Here is a 19,405-nt window from a genome sequence, read left to right on the forward strand (position 1 = left end):
TTGTAATTTGGAGTGTTGATATCAAAATTGATGTAACTAGAGTTGTCTCATGAGGGGTTACCCAACTTCAATCAGTTCAAATTTTCATAAACTATGAGAGCTATGAAGGATCGGTTAGCGATATTAGAATGACCTATCCCAAATAAGCCGAATTCTGAACTTGACCGAAAATTTTTTTATCGAAAAATTAAGCTCTAATTTTCCATACCTTGCGAAAAAATTTTTCAGGGGAAATTAAAAAGTCCTACATGGGAATTTAAAACGATTCTTTCAATTGATTCGAACACGTACATGATGAATATGCTCGCAATTGTATGATTAATCCATTATTTCTGAAGTAATAGGTTGTAAACTAAAATCAAATGATTAATATATTGGGTATAAAGTCACTTACGGATCTTATTAAGTTCTTTATTAAACTTGGCCTAGCTTTCGGTCATTTACATGGCCATCTTCAGGGCAAATTAATCTGAACCTAACAATGCGAAATTAGGCAGAACCATAAAAATGAGAGTCACCTTCCAACAAAACTTCCTAGTCATATGACTAGGAAGTTCTACAGTCTCATTACTTTTTGTACTCTCCGGTTATTTCTAAAAACTCACGCATTCCTGTCGATTCCATTCTACTGGCTGTGTTGACAGTATCGCCGAAAAGACAGTATCTTGGCATTTTCAGGCCTACGACACCTGCACAAACTGCTCCTAAAAAAAATTAAAGAGATGTTTGGAGTTATGAATTATATGAGCATTGATGTCTTGAGGCTCATTTTCACGGTGATGGTACTATCACGATAGTGTGATAGTGATAGTAACTATCATAGCAACTGTCACCATGTAAACTACTCGATAGTTACTACTATCACCGTAAAAATGAGGCTTCAGACAAGGTAAACACGAGCTGCAAAGTGATCTGGATTACTTTGCAATACTCGATTATTATATCAGGTTGAGGAAGAAGTGATTTCATATTTCTCGCTTTATTCCAATACTTTATAAAAAGTGTTACAATCATCCAATTCAAGTCAAATATATGCCCTTCTTTTCGTTAACCTGTTGCCAATGAGATTCCAACTTTCTTTATAAGAATTCCTTGTCCATATTTGCAAAAACTCGGGTAACCAATTTTCACAGGTCTCTATTGAGCCAAATTTATACCACCAAGCACGTTGACCATTGACAGGACCACCCCTCCTAACATTTCTACTTTCCACAACCCTTTTGTACTATATATAGTTCGTAAGATATTACACACTGCTTTCAGTATGCAGTTGGAACTCTCAACTTCCTCGGTAGCTTAGTTGGTGGAGCACTAGACTAGTGATTCAGAGGTTGCAGGTTCGAGTCTCGCTCGAGGAGGTAGTTTTTTCGGAATTCAAAAATTTTTTGCATGCAAATATATTATTTTCCTTGAGATATACGAAATACGAAATTACTACTTCTCAACCTATTATTTGGGTAATGAAAGAAACGGAGCTACCATATAAAGATCAAACCTTACCAGAATGTATTCCAATTCGCAAAAGCAATTTTTCTTTCTGTCTGTGACGAATTGTAAATTTGGAAACAGCTGAAAGAAGGTGAAGAGACATTGTGGCTATTTCTGCTGCATGCTGATTGTCATTTCTGATTGGTAGGCCGCTAACCTAATGGAAAAGAAAAACCAATCAGCTAAGCTCACTTCGAAATGATTCTATCAATTTGTCTTTTTGCATTATAACATTCAGTTCGCCACAGAGAAATACAATTAGAAACTGGTGATATAATATGTTTACATATGTTTATTGTTTGAACTTCTCACCACCATGTATGCGTCCCCTATAGTTTCCACCTTGTAAACGTCATAGTTTTCCAATATAGAATCAAAGCACGTGTAAAGATCATTCAGAAAATCGACAACCTGTAACAAGTTAAAAATCAATAAATGAAAAAATTTTTACTTTGTTGTTTCACCTGAAGTGGTGTGCTCTCAGCAGACATAGAAGTGAAGCCTACGATATCACTGAAGTAGATGGTGACGCAGTCAAAACACTCTGCTTCCACTTTATTTCCTTTCTTTAATTGGTCTGCAACTGTTCTTGGTAACATTTCGTATAGAAGAGTTTCTGCAAATGAAAAGTTAGAACCATTACATTTTTTCTTACAGTGTGTAGGTTACCAGCTCAGAGTAGTAAACATAGATAGAGGGAGCATATGTCATTTTCAGTGAGCAAATTTTGTCCACAACAAGAACTATCAAATTTGACATGAAGCGCGCGGAAATGAAAACATATCAGTGATACGATATTTCACTCAATTCGCGAGTTTCTCCACAAAGAACGCACTTCTTATGTCCCATAATGAATCAACGTTTCATATTAACTCGGAATATATAGGAAATAAATACTTAAATATATCACAATCCGACAACGTAATCTAACCATGTTGGGGACATGTAAAAATTGCGTATACTCCCTCTATCTATGTTTATTACTCTATGGTTATATGAGATGTTATTTATTATCATGTTATCGTTGTCTGTTATTTTATATTTATTTTTTATTTTATATTTGTTTGTTATGTATTCGGTGTTCCAAATTGCGTATACTCCCTCTATATATGTTTATTATTCTATGGTTACCAGTCTTTTTCTTTTCCTCCTGGAGTTGATCGGTTCTTTCGTCAACAAGAACCTCCAAGTTGTTGGCATATTTCTCCATCATGGCCATCATATTATCAAATATATTAGGCTTCCTAAAAAAATTTTTCATTACATAAAGGAGGAAAGTTGAAAGTAAAAAAGTGACTCACATTCCTTTTCTCAGTGGTCTCAATTTGGTCCTTATGGTCTTGAAGTCCGGACGATCTTCTGGATTCTCGTGCCAGCATTCTTTAAGACAGTCGCGAACAAAATCGAAGCTATTTTCTAATGCTCCCATAGGTGGTCTAAAACACAGGATGTTACAGTGATAATTGTCAATAAGTGTTTTGCTCTTTTTACCTGAAAACAGGATTGGTTCCGTTTTTGATCCTGGTCAGTATTTCTGTGGTTGTCAAGTTGCAGTCTCCAAAGGGACCATGTCTGTTATGTAGTTCAAAAAGGATGATTGCAAACGAGTAGGAATCAGCTTTTTGACTGCCCTCTACGTAGTTCAGGTTGAATCCGTCTGGTGTTCTCAGAATTTCTGGTGCTCTGTATAACAATTCTGGAAAAATTAGGATGGGAAATTAGACTATAAGGTTTTTCACCAACAGGTTACGGTCCCAAGAAAGTAAAAGCAATACTGAAGAACTTACTACGGTATTTTTCCTTCATTTTCACCGAATCCTTAGAAAAGTCCTCGTTGTAACTTCCTTTCTTGAATTCCTTTAAACCAAAATCCGTTAATTTTACCACCCAACGTGAGTCAACCAGACAGTTGCCAGTATGGAGAGAACCATGGTAACGTATTGGAGACTCGTGCAAATAGATCACTCCCTGGGAATTTAAAAAACGTGTTTCATACAATTTTAAAAAGATAACATGAAAAAACTATGGAAAAATATTCACATAAGGAACACGAAAATAAAATTAAACTACACAGTAAAAGATACAAATGAATAGAAAAGAAATATGAAGAAAAGAAAACTAAAAAAAAATTTTAGGTACAGGTTAACATTTGTGATTTCATTTAGAAATCACAAGATTTGAAAAAATAGGTATATTTTGAGGTTTCAAGTGATAATAGGCCGACTAACGAAAACACCATGTTATAAAACAACTAGAATTTTGTCATCTATCAATATCTAAAGTTCATCATAGAACCTATAGAAAATATTGTATATGTGAGATATTCAATATTCATTTCAATTGATTACTCACCCTCAAAATGTCGCTAACCAATGATGCTATGAACATGTTGTCTAGTTTAACATCTTCATTTTCTAGAATATCCTGAAATCGAAAGAGTGATACAGCAATGAGTAATTTTATTTAGAACTATTGGACTAAAAATACAATATCTAGCTAGATAAATAAAGCTGAAAAATGGACATAAATGAAGGTTTGGAAATTATATAAGATCCATTATTTTTGCATGAAAAACAAGGCTTTGATTTCCATAGTTAGAATGATCCGATAAGGTCAAAAATGTGGACCATAAACACTAATTACATTTTCAGCTGCCTGGCTTGCATTTTTGACTTAATCAAAAAAAAACTGTAAACTATATTGTATTCACTCTTTGCTGGTGTACATCTTTGACGCGCGCTCATACGAAACTGAGTCAACTAATCACAAAACTGTCAGCAATGTTTTTGTAGTACGAAATCTCATATTTCTAACGCCATCTAGTGGAATCCGATCGGAGGTATTCAACGCGAGTTACAGATAACTAAAGCCATTTATTGGAAAAATAATGGATTTCTTTTTTACTACACCTAATATGTATTCATAATATTTCGGTTTGATGTCTTGGTTTTTAGCCTTCAAAATTCACGGATCGTGTTATTGGAACCAATAAACGGAAATTGAACCATTCTTGTGAAACACTCCGTAACATTCATATTTTCTGCGGGTTGTCCTCCTACCTTTAAACTACCCCTCGTGCAGTATTCCGTTATGATGCAAATGTTCGGGGGTTCCGTACAGGCTCCGATGAATGCGTTCAGATTGTCGTGTTGAAGATCTTTCATCTGAAAAACCCGAGACGTGAAATTTATCTTTCCGGCACAGCCTCGACACGCAACATTACCATTTTCAATTCCTTCTTCATTTCCCTCGTTATGTCGATGGATTTCTTGTCGATGCTCTTCAGGGCGAACACCCTGCCCTTGTAGATGCCTATTTGGGTGAAGATGGTCGAGTATCTGAAGTCCGCGTCTGGGTTCGAACTCAGGGAGACTTGGCTTGTTCTTATCAGCGGATGGTTTTGCTGAAAATGATGGATAATTATAATAGTTATAAAGGGTGTTTTTTTTCGAGGTATATAACTTTAAGTTGGCATTACTGTTCAAGATGGCGACCGATTTAACAGCTGTCAAATGATTTAATCTCAGGTTGGTTTGGCAATTCATCAAATTCAGCCAAACGATCATCAAGTGAGGCGTAGATTCGTCGAATGGGCCCAAAATGAGATTGCCGTTGTTCCCGATTTTCATAAACGAATTTTGTTTAGCGATGAAGGGCACTTCTGGTTGAATGGCTACGTCAGCAAACCGCATTTGGAGTGAAGCTAATCCTCAAGTTAATGTCGAAACACCGTTACATCCAGAAAAACTGACTGTTTGGTGCGCTTTATGGGCTGGTGGAATCATTGGTCCGTACTTCTTCGAAAACGATGATGGCCAGAACGTTACAGTCAATGGTGATAGGTATAGAGCCATGATTACTAACTTTTTCATTACTGAATTGAACAACCATGATGTCCAGGAGCTGTGGTTCCAACAAGACGGCGCAACATGTCACACAGCTCGTGCCACAATCGATTTATTGAAAGACACGTTTGGTGACCGCCTAATTTCACGTTTTGGACCTGTGAAGTGGCCTCCAAGATCTTGTGATTTAACACCGCTAGATTACTTTCTGTGGGGCTATGTAAAGTCATTGGTCTATGCGGATAAGCCACAAACCCTTGACCATTTGGAAGACAACATTCTCCGTGTTATTGCGGATATATGGCCACAAATGTTGGAAAAAGTAATCGAAAATTGGACGTCCAGATTGGACTACATCCGAACCATCCGTGGCGGTCATATGCCAGAAATCATGTTTAAAATGTAATGCCACAAGATTATCTTGCGGATAAATAAAATTTATGTCAATCGAATAATCCGTCATTGTTTTATTGCAGTTTAAAGTTCTATAGCTCTAAAAATAACACCCTTTATTATAGTATGTCTGTGGTCTGACTTGTTATGTCGAAAAATCATTAGTTCGTGGTGTTGAATTGATCCGGAAAGGTGAAGTTGACGAAGTATTTTTTTCACTTCGAAATTTTGTAATATTTCTATACAAACCCCCTAATATTCTTTGGCCTATAAATTTCGATATGATTCTTTCTTATCTTTCAATTTATGATGTGATTCCAATTGCTATCGTTCAATGTAGTGAATAATGGAAACTATATTATTTCTTACTCCTTTCTGACGCTTTTCTTTTTTTTTAGATTTAATTATAATATATTTATGCATCGTCAACTTCTAGTCAAAAGGAAGGATTTTGTTTGGATGAAGAAGAAACCCTTCAATATAAATATGTCAGCTTATTTCGTAAACAAATACAGAAACCAATCACTACACCTTTACGGACAGCCAGAGTTTTCGCTGAGGTTAGTATCTATTTTCTTTTATTAAACGTTGAAATTAGGGATTCATCAAGCCAAGTAGCTTGACATTATAACCGACTACTTGACTTGAAAATCAAGCTCGTGAAAAATTACATACTTGAGCTTGACTTGACTTGATTTTAGATATTTATTGCTTGACTTGATATCAAGCTACTTGATATTATTTGAGCTTGATATGCACGCGTCGCACGATATATATTTCTGTAATCTCGTGCGAGCTTTCCAATTTTCCAGAGCTCCTCTTACAGTTTCAAAAACCCGCAATAGGTTAGGCGACAAATCTATGAGATGCCTCATGCGTCTTAGATCCTGGATGGAAAATTATGAAATCAAACAAAGCCTGGAGGTTTCTCAATATTAAATAACTTCATTTTTAATTTTTATTTATTTTGTTATAATTTATAGTCATTCAATGTTTCTATTTCAAAAAAGTTAATATTTTCGGTTTTGTTCTACAAAAAGTCTAATAAATAAAAGTGTTCTTTGCAAGGTTCTCTCTCATTCCATCATTTTCTATTGTGGCACTACACAATAAAACTGCTAAAAAGCAAGTAGCTTGATATGATTAAAGTACTTGATAAATAAATACTTGACTTGACTTGAGATTGAAAAACTACTACTTGACTTGAGCTTGATTTGAAATCAAGTCAAGCTTGACCGCCATGGCTACGGTTGCAGCACCTTATACTATTCTTGAAAATTTCCATGATGAAGTCACACATTTGCGGCTGTATGTCCTCGATCACTTCAAGAATTCCATCTTTGAGTTCTTGAATCGATCGTGGAGCATTGGCATAGACTTTATCTTTCACGTGGCACCAAAAAAAAAAGGTTAAAGGTATCAAATCACAAGATATTGGTGGCCAATTGTGATCACCTGATAAAACAGCCAAGAATCTCAACTTTCAAAATTGCGATTGTTTCGTAGCTTTTTAATAAGATTGCGCTACGTGCCATGTAGTTAAAAATAAACATTGTCCACAGGAATATCCTTCAATTTCGGTCATCATCAAACCCATAAAGAATTCTAGAAGAATATTGGGAAAGAAATACCCAATATGTTAGTAATTACATATCCGATAACGTTGAGATTTCGGGTGTAAATATAAAGAATCACAATCTTCAACAGTTTAAAGATCATAAAGAAACTCAAGAACGCAGCACTGAGATTCTAATCAATTTCGTATTTATTTGCTCAACTCACCCTCGTCGATTTCGAATTAGTTTTCTGATCATCGTTTACTTGGATCTCCTTGAAATCAATCTTCCAGATCAGGCTATCCAGTTCCTGTTCATACTGCCAGTTTCTATAAAAAGCCAGAACTATAATGGTGACGATAACCAGAAGTCCTCCTGCGATGCCATAGGCTATTTCCTTCGTATGAGCTGAAAAAATGCCAATAAAACGACTTGATGAGGTATCTACATCGGGGGTGAGTAGTTTACGATAGAAAATAAAGATTTGGAGACGGTTTTTCACGTTTTTTCCCCTCTCGTTTTATCTTTGTTTGATGGGACTTCTGTACGATAGAGGTTCAATAAGTCAATCGTGATTACTACACATATTAATGTTCGTGAATAAACTCTTCGTTGGAGTCAATAAGGAATATTTATTGACAATTTTTTTCTTGTGTTCGTGGATACTTACTTATACAATTTTCTTGTTTGAAACCGCAAATTGGCACAGCTATTGGTGGACGTCCGTGAGACCACTCGATCTCGCTGTATATATTCAATATCTAAAACAGAAGGATTTCGTTCATTTTATTTTATTTCAAACAGACATTTTTCATGAAAATGAGAAAACTTCGAGTTATATTAACGAAGAATCACTATAACTTGAATGATTTCAAGAGGAGAAGACTTATAAACATATCCAGAATAGTTATTTATAATACAAGTGCAGGAGGCATTGATATTCTTCCACGAGTTCAAAATTCAAAAACGAGCCACGAAGTGGCGAGTTTTGGAATGAACGAGTGGTAGAATGAGCCTTCTGTACGAGTATTATACATTATTTTCTCTAATTCATTGCATTTTCATTGAAATTAATGAAATATTTCCATAAATATAATTTAGTGATTTTTGCATTAAAAAATGTTGGTTGGCAGAACTGATTTCTTCAAGGCAAATTGATGAATTGACAGATAAAGCCGTGGCGGAAAGTTCGGAGTACCAACATAGAATAATAAAATATAACCATGAAAACTGTGCGTTTCTGATATATTCTCGCACGATTTTGTTCTACAAGATGTGGAAGAATGAACGGAATAACCACAGAATTAGAGAAACTCTTTTTTTGGGATACAGGGTGTTAAAGTTAGAATTTTATCAGAGTTTCTTGTTGTAGCATCTGCGATTCTCAATGTAGTCAACTAAAATTTCGCAAATTTATTGCATTCTTAGCTTCACACTCAGAGTATTTAACATAGATAGAGGGAGCATATGACATTTTCAGTAAGCAAATTTTGTCCCCAACATGAACTATCAAATTTGACGTGAAGCGCGCGGAAATGAAATCATATCAGTGATACGATATGTCACTCAATTCGCGAGTTTCTCCACAAAAAACACACTTTTTATGTCTCATAGTGAATCAACGTTTCATATGAACTCAAAATATATTGAAATAAATACCTAAATATATCAGAAATTCAGAAAACAAACTTCAAGCGCGCCAAACGACGTGAAACAGCCGATGACACTAAGAGAGCAAAAGTTGCCAAACCTTGGATTTCAGTAGGTAGATACAGAAAATAATAAATATTTTGCTTTTTATAAATTCGACAATTAGGAAAATATCGAATTCCAAATATTCAAATTTGCATATTCAATTGGGAATCACTCAAATAAATATGTATCATTCAATATAATTCATAACGATATGGTAAAATTGTGGATATGGAAATATATCAAAATCCGAAAATGTAATCTAACCATGTTGGGGACATATAAAAATTGCGTATACTCCCTCTATCTATGGTTTCACATCATATAACAGGTCAATAGTCCCTGAAAATATACAGGATTTTTTTTTTACCATTAGTCCATTTTTCCATTGAGATTTTTTTTCTGTTGCGCCACTGAGTTCAATTTTCTCTGATCTTCAGGAAAATCATCAACATTCAGTGGGTTCTGGAGTGAAAATTCAATTTTTAAAGTTTTCACGAACACCATTTGAAAAATTCAAAAAATTTTTCTTCGCCCCAATTATTATAGGCAATGAATCATGCAAGAAAGATGGCCTTCTAAAACGTCTTGATATCAAACAATTATTGTTGTCTAGAAATATTTATGTATACCTCCATATAATAACAATAATGACTAACTTCGAACGTCAACTAAGTGATTCGAAAAATCAGCATATTTGTTCGATAGTATCGATAATCCTGCAGTTTTCACAGTGTTAAAAATGATATCCTACGTTCCTTTTATAGTTGTTTTAGTTTTCTGCGTTTTTCATGCTCAGGTAAGTAGGTACATTCAACAAGAGATGTGAGATTTGTGTTCCTTATAAACCATTTTTTTTGAATAATTTAAAATTTTTATGGTAGTTTCCTTCACTTTGCTTGCAAAGATTATACAATTGGCTGTTGTGGCCTCAAAATTCACATCCATACCTCCTCCTCCTCTACATAATCCAAAAAAAGTGACACGAAAGTAAATCGAAAGATCTTGATATTCCATTCTTTCATAAATTTTTCAAGTCACTTTTTGTGCTTAACAGAATTCAATGTGACGATATCCAATCACAAAATTTTGAAGGCCATTCGATTTTTCTGAAGCTTCAACTAATTCCCAAAATTTCTTGCATAATTAAGACCTTACGGTAATTGTGGATTCGATATTCTGCTACGAACATTACTCTCAACAACTTATAAAGAAAAAATCTAACGATGTTAAATCCTAAGACCCAGGTGGCTCGGTATTCGAAAAATCGAAATCCAAAACCCCTGAAGCTATCGCTTTGCGACGTTTTTGTTTTTTCATACAAATTTGATGGGATTTCTGTTTCTGTCAGAACTTAAAACACAATTTGTTTTCTCGCAGTGCATCAGTTGAATAATATCTTCTTTCGGCCATAACTTCAGAACGCATGGAATTATCGCTTCGCGACCTCCAGGTGTTTTCATGCAAATTTGATGGAACTTCTGTTTCTGTTAAGAAAATCATATCATTACATTTTAAATTTCGGAGTGAAATGAACAAAGCAATGAACTTCTGACTTAGCGCCCCCTATCGAGAGCAGCAGAAACAAATTTATCATGACTATATTTTGTCCTCAATCAACGAGATATTATCTTTCAGAAGAGATCTAATTTGCTCAAAAATGTTGAGCCAAACTGAAGTTACAGGCGTTTCAATCAGTCAGATTTCTCCCTTTCATCTACCCTTATTTGATGTTGTAAAATCGAAAGTGACAATTCAAAAAGATAGAGAATTTTCCAAGGATTTCAGTGATGATATTTTTTCTTCAACTTCATATGAAACATTTTTGAGTAAAATTAATTTTTCTACTCGACGGTAGCTATTACGCCCCCTAGCGGTAGAGGTATGAACTTCAAAACAATTTCCAGTGTGTTCTCTTGTACACTTTAATGGTAACATTTTTTACTGCAAGTCTCTACGATGAGTGGATCCTGAGATATAGCCGCTTACCTCGCTTATTTGCCCACCCTGTACACTGACATATATGACACTTACAGCAAGAAAGAATCATCTGCATTTAGGTTGAAAATTTATACGAATTGCCAACGTTATTGAGAGCCAATTATCTAAACAAAATCGAAGGATTCATACTTTTTCCCTCAAATATTATGGTTTGACAGTTGGCAAACGTCAAATATTGACAGATGTCAAATGTAAAATTTGACATTTCGGCTGTCAAACGTCAAAATTTGACATTTAGGCCATAAAACCTCACAATTCTTGTTTGATATCCTCGGAAGAGTCTCGGAAAGCTTTAACTATCAATCTTTACGAATCCTCAGGCGGAAAACTACACGGAGGAAATACGAGAAGAAGAGCTGCCCTCGAAAGTTCAACAAAGAAACCTAATAGACACAGGCAGAGAGCTGTGCGGTCTGATTCGAGATGTGGTTTCCAACGAAGCCAGAGAGTCCGAGAGTGCAGTTCAAAAGGACGTGGAGATGATGATATCGAGAGCGAGGGAAATTATAAGTTTGAAGCAGGAAAACTTCGAACTGAGTGAGTTTACTTCGTTTAATGGACTGTGGGGAATTTTGCGAGCGGGGCTGGGACGATCGGCATGTTGCGCTTTATCATTTTCGATAAGGGAGCCGCGGTTCTGAAAATTGATGGGATTCATGATTATCGAATAAAAAAAAATTACGAGATATTTCTGAAACTGAAAGAGCCATTTGAAACAACAATTTAGGTGATACCTTGTCAATTTTCCAAGCTTTAGAAACAAGATCCATGAATTTTGAAGGCTAAAAACAAAATGAAACTGAAAGATTTTTTTTTCAAATTGTCAAGAATTCACTACAAAATTAATTATTTAAAAATCTCTTTTTTCGGCAACCGTCCGGAAAGTGCTCACTTCCCGGACGCTTTTTCTCTGAGAAAGTAGCATTTCCCGGCCTAGTCCGGAAAGTACGTACTTCCCGGACTAGGCCGGAAAAGAATCATAGAATCCATAGCAACCGAGATAACGGCTGACAGTTCATTTGAAATTAGTTGTCAAAAATTTGCATGTTTTTTGATCGCAATCGCAATAAAATATGGAAAGCAGCAGCGATAGTGTTATTTTACATGGTTGCCGAAAAAATATTGTACGCAACACGCCCGAAAATGGTTTTTTTGGACTCACAGACTTCCAGGACTCGCTTAAGCTCGTCCTGGAATGTTGTCTATTCGTCCAAAAAAACCTATTTTCCGGACTTGTTACATAAATTACTATTTCGCTATGTTGGCACAAATGACTGAATCGATCCGAAATAAACAAATATTAATATATCATGCTCTTTTTCGAAGGTTTGTTGTTAATATACAGGGTGTTCTACAAGCTCTATGACAAACTTTCACAGGTGATAGCTGCACTTATTCAGAACAATTTATTTTTTATGAAAATAGGTCCGATTTGTTTTCATTCAGAAAAAATTATGTTTGAACTTGATATTTAATATCAACCTTATGAGTCGGATATATTTACATTGAAAAAAGTTCAGAATGAAAAGAAGTGTCATCTGTCAAATTTCATCATAAAACTTGTACAGGGTGGGCAAATTTCGATGTTTTAGCACTACAACTTTTAAACCAGAGGAGATGGACAAAATCTGATACCCCATTCTCGGTCTCTTTTTCTGAGAAACTAACAAGGGTAGTATTCATTTTTGGCCACCTTCTTTTGTTTGCGAGTTATAAGAGAAAATTGGAAAAATGGTGCTATTGAAAAACTTTTATATCTCCGCTAATACTGATGATTGAGCTCTGACATTAAATTATTATACAGGCACTTTTTTACGTAGAATCCAGTGGCGTGCTCGTCTTTTCAAAAGGGTCTTCAAATACGAAGCTATGACCCAAAGTTATGTTTTTTTAAATGGGAACACTAGATTCGAATTTTGTAGAAATTAGTGAAAAGCATAGAAATAATCAGATTAAAAGAAGGACACTGCCCTTGTTATAGAAAGCTCAATTTTTCTGAGCTCATCAACAATTGAAAGCATAGAAATATTGGGAGTCTTAGATAAAAGAAGGTTTTTGACCATTTTCTGTTATTTATTTCAATACAAACCATACGATGTTATATATTTTTGAAATAAGGAAAAATCAAGCTTTCAAAAAATGGCACAGAAATCTAGTGTTCTCATTTAAAAAAACATAACTTTGGGTCATAGCTTCATAATTGAAGACCCTTTTGAAAAGACGAGCACGCCACTGGATTCTACGTAAAAAAGTGCCTGTATAATGTTTTAATGTCAGAGCTCTATCATCAGTATTAGCGGAGATATAAATGTTTTTCGATATCGCCATTTTTCCAATTTTCGCTTATAACTCGAAAACAAAAGAAGGTGGCCAAAAATGAATACTACCCTTGTTAGTTTCTCAGAAAAAGAGACCGAGAATAGGGTATCAGATTTTGTCTATCTCCTCTGGTTTAAAAGTTGTAGTGCTAAAACATCGAAATTTGCCCACCCTGTACCTATAACACCCTGTGAAATGTCATTCTTTACATTCTTTTTCGTTTCTTGAAGGAAATTGTTCTAAAAAGTGACGATGTATTTCGTAATTCTATATTTTCTTGGCATATCACTATGAGAATTAATCATAGATAAGATCTATTTCCACTTTTTTTCACCTGCAAAATTTCATGAAATCTTCTCGCGTGTGTAAAAAAGAGTCATTGTATATTATTGTTATATAAAAAACTATAAAAATTTCACAGAACACGGATCTTTAACAAGAAAGGACATAAAATCCAGGGCCGTCCTGAAGACCCTACCAAAACTGAGAGAAGAGGCCGACGCAAGTTTGACAGAATGCCAGTCTATGGTCGCGGACCAAACGTCAATCATTGCCAACAGAATAGTGGAGGACGCGTTCGGGCTTGAACAGAAAGGACAGGACATCATGAACGAATTTTTCGAGTGCAGCAAGAAAGGCAGTTGGTCGATGTTCTCATGCTACAAGAAAACAATTGGGGCCAAGATCTTTCCACTCAAGGATTTCCTAATGGACACCGTGAGAGCTCACAGCAGGGCGCACACGGACTTTTTGACGGCCAGGAACAGTGCTGCCAACTGCATCGACAAACAGCTGAAGGAATACGAGAATAAGATCGAGTCTATGTACAATTCGTTGGGTTAGTTTGATTAAGGGTGGTTTGGGGTAGTTTGTGGGTGCTTTTCTGAGAAAGCTGAGTGTTTTTGTAATTGAATAAAATATTTCAAATAATAGATTTTCTTCATTATATAAAATATTATTCCTATAAGAATCACTAAGAATTCATAGAATTTCTGTAACTTACATTGATATGTAGGGTGGTCCAGATTTGATTTCAATGACATTATCATCAGTTCAACTCTCTTCTTGAAAAAGAAATTCATAAAAACATATATCCTAAACCGATTTCAAATTTCCTATATCTCGAAAATGAAGCATATTAGGATGTATGTTTATATGAACTTTTTTTTTTTTCATGAAAGAAGTTGTTCTATCTGACGCCAAAGCTATTGATCTGAAATCTGGACCAGCCTGTATAAAAGATCGAATGACAAACTTAGGAAGATGATAGTTTTCACCATTCTGAAGAAGTTTTTCTTCATGATTATAGTTCCGATTCATTTTCGTTCAGAAGTTATAAGAATTTGAAAAAATATTTCAACCAAAAGTAGACCGATCAAAGAAAATACCTGTTAAAATAACAAATAGAATTTTGTCGATGGTAACTTCACCAATAACAGGCCAATTGAAAAGTCCCCGGTCTACCATAGTAAAACAATTTTTTTTGGCAAAATGTGATTTTATTATTCAACATAGTTGCCTTCGAGGGCGATACAGCGATTAGAGTGATCTTCCAACTTTTCGGTACCATTTTTGTAGTACGATTTGTCTTCCGCTTCAAAATAGGCCTCAGTTTCGGCGATTACTTCTTTATTGGCGCTAAATTTCTTTCCAGCGAGCATTCTTTTGAGGTCTGAGAACAAGAAAGAGTCGCTGGGGGCCAGATCTGGCGAATACGGTGGATGCAGAAGTAATTTGAAGCCCAATTCATGCAATGTTGTCATTATTTTCATTGATTTGTGACACGACGCATTGTTTTGATGAAACAGCTCTTCTTTTTCTTCAAATGGGGCCGTTTTTTACGATTTCATCTTTTAAACGATCCGATAATGCTATATGATAATCGCTGTTGATTGTCTGGCCCTTTTGGAGGTAATCAATGAATATTATACCTTGCGCATCCCAGAATACTAATGCCATAACCTTGCCAGCTGACTGTTGTGTTTTTCCTCGCTTTGGATTCGGTTAATCGTGTGCAGGCCACCAGGTGACTGTCGATTGGACTCCGAAGTGAAATGATGGAGCCATGTTTCATCCATTGTCACATATCGACGCCTAAATTCAGATTTATTGCATTTAAACAGCTTCAAACACTGCTCAGAATCATTGACACGTTGTTGCTTTTGATCGATTGTGAGCTCGCGCGGCACCCATTTCGCACACAGATTTGTCATGCACAAATATTCGTGAATGATATGATGTACACGTTCAGATGATATCTTCACAATGTCTGCTATCTCAATCAACTTCACTTTACGGTCATTCCGAATTATTTTGTGAAGTTTTTTGATTTTTTCGTCGGTGACAGCCTCTTTTGGGCGTCCACTCCGTTCGCCGTCTTCTGCGCTCATTTCACCACGTTTAAACTTAGCACACCAATCAATGATGGTTGATTTTCCTGGTGCAGACCCCGAAAACTCTTCGTCAAGCCAAGATTTTGCTTCAACCGTAATTTTTCCCTTCAAAAAGCAATATTTTATCAGCACACGAAATTCAAGGATGTGAGGACACACAGACAGACAAACAGGCACAAAACCAGTTGTTCGGTATATTCTGAAACTCATTTCCCAAGTAAAAATGCTGAAATCGACGACTAAACATTTTTTTCATCACAATGCATCAAAATTTTCAGAACTACAACTCCAAAATATTGATCAAAATGAAAAAGGTTATCATATAAAATGCTACTATCCTGATAATTTTAAATGCATCTTTTCTAGACTGAAATCCCGTACTCTCCTAAAAGAACAATAAATGATTTATTACTCCATAAATATTATTTTACTATTGCATTATGGAACGAAATAAAACCTCCAAATGATTCATTTCACTTATTATTCTTTGCCGATGGATATATTTCATAATAGCAGTCCTTAATAAAAAGAAAACGATGAAAATCACATTCTCACTATTTATAGTTTTACCTCTAGTAAGTCAATCAAATCGATATTTCATGGTAAAAAAATATCTTGATTATTTCAGTTGAAATCAGTTGTAGCCAATAAAGGTTTTGCAAATTTCACTGTTTCTAAATTTCAAGACGTAGAAGAGGGCTTTTTGAACGAGATAGAGATCTATATGGATGATTTTTCGAGATGGACAAGATTCTTAGTTCATAAAGCAAACACACATTTGAAACTGATCGATGAAATATCCAATTTCAGTGAGTAATTCAATGCATATGTACAAAGTATAATTTTTGATATTTCAGACTGCTCATTTCATAAAGTTTCCGATTCACCAAATTTGATAGCAAGAACAGAACAAAAAATTAAGGACTGCTTGGAGCATTCTATCTCAAAAGCTTATCTTATATTAGATAAAATGAAGAATGAAATAACACTACAGGGTACATCAACAATGCGAATGAAATCTATCGATGCTAACTCGATAGAAAAAATTACATTGAGTTATGTGAAAAGGTCCAAAGAAATGGAAATGTTGGAGTTGAAGATAAACACATGCCTTGTTCATGCAATCGAATCGTTTTTGAAACACGTAAACACCCGAATAGATTATTCAAAAAAACCCAATTATAAATCGTGATTTTCGATTGAGAAAGTTTCAATTATAATTTTATTGGCTAATTAGGAATTTTATGATTTGTTGTTGATAAGTTTGATAATTTTTCCCTAATATGAATATTTCACTGTAAAAATTGTTTCCCTAGCATATAATACGATAAAAATTATAGAAAATGCAAACGAATATTAAATTTGCCATAGTTATTTGTCTAATTTTGGTAATGATCTGCAAGTCTGGAAAAACTTTTGGAAGAAATAAACAACTAAACGAAAATAATTATATCATCTCTGGTTCAAATGAGAGAATATTCAAAGCTCTCAACAAATCCATAGATATAGAATACAGAGGACATCATATTTTGTTGAAAAAAGAGCTCGATTTTTTGGGAGAATTCTTCACTCTGGAAGTCAAACTGAGAGAAAAATATTTTCGAGAAAGTAAGTTTGAAAAACAAAATAAATCTCTTCCCAAGAGAAAATGTAATAATATCAAGTGGCTTTTGAAATAAACTCTTATATTTTTTGGCAGAATTAAATGAAAAAAAATCATTTATTCCGCAAGGAATAATCATATCGATTTGTTACCACTTTTTTTCAATTCATCAAAAAATAAAATTAATTTTGAGATCTTGGTAAAATTCGATATAAGTCAGTCCAAAGTCAATATATACTTGAATTTTTTCTCTTGCGATTCAGAATTATTTGATGTTTCACTATTTGTAAGTTTTGTATTCTTCAAAGGATTTTTTTGTGGTGAATATCCGTTGTCCGACTTAACCAGAGAAGTTATGGATCAAGTGTTTGAAGAGGCTCTTGTAGGATTTGAAGAATGCACTAGGAAAGCCACTAAAATCCAGCTTGGTAATGTCATAGGCCCATTTGGGAAGAATCCTCAAATTGACTGTTCAAAAATGGTTGATATCCAGTCAAAAAAATTGTGTACCGAGGAAAAGCTAGCATCCTTGTCAAATTCTATTTTGAATTCTGTGGATACATTGAAAAGTATCCGAAAAGTCTATCAAGAAATTAGAGAAAAGGCAGCCAAATGTTTGGATGCAGCACTTATGGAATATAATGTTAAAATGACTATCTTTTATCTTTAATGAAGTTCAGAAAAAATGTAATACCGAAATATTGACTCTCCTTCAATAGTCTCTTGAGAAAAAATGTGAAATAAACGTGAGAAAGATATAATATGTATTATTGTTTAATTAATTTCATACATTTTTCGTTCTAATTCAAAATTCTCTTTGCAAAATTTGAATTGCTGTTCATTGGTTCATTCCACCTGGCCTAAATGTTCAGACAGAAATGTACCTATAGTCAATTGAAGATACACTAACTGACAAAAAAACTGCAACTCCCAGAAGGAGATGTTAAAATTTTAATTTTTTTTCGGTGAAACATAAAAAGTGCAGCAAGGAGTAAATGAGTGAAATTTGGAGACACAAACTTGAAGGTTTTTTCATGTAAACAATTTTTGTTACTTAAATATTGTAGTCGTTTTTCGCAATTTTACAACAAACCAACTGTTCGAGGAGATCCAAGGTAGATGTTTAGTTGTTGTTAAAATGCCTAGAGCACCTGTACGCGGAATTTATCGCCAGCTAAGTGAATTTGAAAGAGGTCGAATTCTTGGTTTATGGAAAGCGAGAAAAACTCTAACCGTACGAACAGAAATCCAACTAATGTTTTGAGATGTTGTCAAGCGAGATTTGATAATACCCAAAATCGAAGATGAGTAGGCACCGGACTTCGAAGGGGCACATATGAAGATCAAGATTGACGTCTAAGACTTATGGCCATTAGAGACCGATTTGCGACAACTCGATCTTTGGCTGATGAGTGGTTAGGATAACAAGGCCATCCTGTAACTGTCCGAACGGTTTAATGCCGGATAAGGTCTTTTGGACTGCAGCATTATCGACCCCATCTTGTGTTACCACTGACGGTTGAGCATTGCCGGCAACGATTACAGTTGTGCAGAGAACGTCAACATTGGAATCTGGAATGGCATCAGGATGTCTTTTCTGGGGAATCTCGATTCTTCTTGGGTGCACATGATGACCGAAGAAGGGTTGGACGACATCGGGGAGAAAGACGTGAACCTCAATTTGATGTTGAGCGTCATGTACACCGGACAGTAGGCGTTAAGGTATGGGGTGCTAATGCACATACACCTTTAGTCTTTATTCGAGGTAACATGACAGCGCTGCGTTACCTTCAAGAAATAGTGGAGCCATATGTTCTCCTTTACCTTAAACGGCTCGAGAATCCAATATTTCAGCAAAATAATGCCCGACCTCATGCTGCTAGAATTGGTTTTAACTTTTTCGAAGCGACCCATGTGAATCTTTTGCCATGGCCGCCCAGAACCCCCGATTTTTCGCCCATAGAGCATGTTTGGGACATCATGGGTAGAAGGCTTGGAAATTTACTCCAACATCTATGGACTTTGGCGGCTCTGAGACATGAAGTACAGGTAGTTAGGATAGTATCGCTCAAGAAGAAATAAACCATCTTATTGCATCAATGCCGAGACGTATTG

The 19,405-nt window shown here is 35.2% G+C and overlaps 3 protein-coding genes across 3 annotated transcripts in view; 2 read left to right on the plus strand and 1 right to left on the minus strand.

The window, feature by feature from the left end:
* LOC123680937 (guanylate cyclase 32E) overlaps window positions 1-19,405 on the minus strand; it is a 43,178-nt gene that overhangs the window by 1,007 nt on the left and 22,766 nt on the right. Inside the window, exons 8-20 of the mRNA XM_045619060.1 lie at window positions 7,953-8,043; window positions 7,509-7,690; window positions 4,712-4,891; window positions 4,548-4,652; window positions 3,841-3,912; window positions 3,276-3,456; window positions 2,980-3,184; window positions 2,790-2,924; window positions 2,620-2,732; window positions 1,953-2,104; window positions 1,801-1,899; window positions 1,501-1,645; window positions 606-704 (exon numbers count right to left, since the gene is read on the minus strand). Of these exons, the coding sequence (XP_045475016.1) occupies window positions 606-704; window positions 1,501-1,645; window positions 1,801-1,899; window positions 1,953-2,104; window positions 2,620-2,732; window positions 2,790-2,924; window positions 2,980-3,184; window positions 3,276-3,456; window positions 3,841-3,912; window positions 4,548-4,652; window positions 4,712-4,891; window positions 7,509-7,690; window positions 7,953-8,043 (1,759 nt within the window). The remainder of the gene's footprint in view (window positions 1-605; window positions 705-1,500; window positions 1,646-1,800; window positions 1,900-1,952; window positions 2,105-2,619; window positions 2,733-2,789; window positions 2,925-2,979; window positions 3,185-3,275; window positions 3,457-3,840; window positions 3,913-4,547; window positions 4,653-4,711; window positions 4,892-7,508; window positions 7,691-7,952; window positions 8,044-19,405) is intronic.
* LOC123680617 lies at window positions 9,618-14,226 on the plus strand. The gene is made up of 3 exons (XM_045618601.1): window positions 9,618-9,773; window positions 11,296-11,512; window positions 13,716-14,226. Exons 1-3 carry the CDS (start codon window positions 9,717-9,719, stop codon window positions 14,135-14,137), a joined length of 696 nt encoding a protein of 231 aa, XP_045474557.1. The 5' UTR covers window positions 9,618-9,716; the 3' UTR covers window positions 14,138-14,226.
* LOC123680618 lies at window positions 16,166-17,131 on the plus strand. Its single transcript, XM_045618603.1, has 3 exons — window positions 16,166-16,262; window positions 16,316-16,496; window positions 16,545-17,131. The coding sequence occupies exons 1-3, from the start codon at window positions 16,224-16,226 to the stop codon at window positions 16,877-16,879; spliced, it is 555 nt and encodes a 184-aa protein (XP_045474559.1). The 5' UTR covers window positions 16,166-16,223; the 3' UTR covers window positions 16,880-17,131.

This window comes from Harmonia axyridis, chromosome 5, assembly GCF_914767665.1.
Source record: "Harmonia axyridis chromosome 5, icHarAxyr1.1, whole genome shotgun sequence".
NCBI classification, from domain to species: domain Eukaryota; kingdom Metazoa; phylum Arthropoda; class Insecta; order Coleoptera; family Coccinellidae; genus Harmonia; species Harmonia axyridis.

Coding starts and splice junctions, on each gene's coding strand:
- LOC123680617 (XM_045618601.1), top strand. CDS start 9,717: ATGATATCCTACGTTCCTTTTATAGTTGTTTTAGTTTTCTGCGTTTTT. Junction 9,774..11,295: donor TCTGCGTTTTTCATGCTCAG/GTAAGTAGGTAC, acceptor ACGAATCCTCAG/GCGGAAAACTACACGGAGGA. Junction 11,513..13,715: donor GCAGGAAAACTTCGAACTGA/GTGAGTTTACTT, acceptor AAAATTTCACAG/AACACGGATCTTTAACAAGA.
- LOC123680618 (XM_045618603.1), top strand. CDS start 16,224: ATGAAAATCACATTCTCACTATTTATAGTTTTACCTCTA. Junction 16,263..16,315: donor TATTTATAGTTTTACCTCTA/GTAAGTCAATCA, acceptor TGATTATTTCAG/TTGAAATCAGTTGTAGCCAA. Junction 16,497..16,544: donor CGATGAAATATCCAATTTCA/GTGAGTAATTCA, acceptor TTGATATTTCAG/ACTGCTCATTTCATAAAGTT.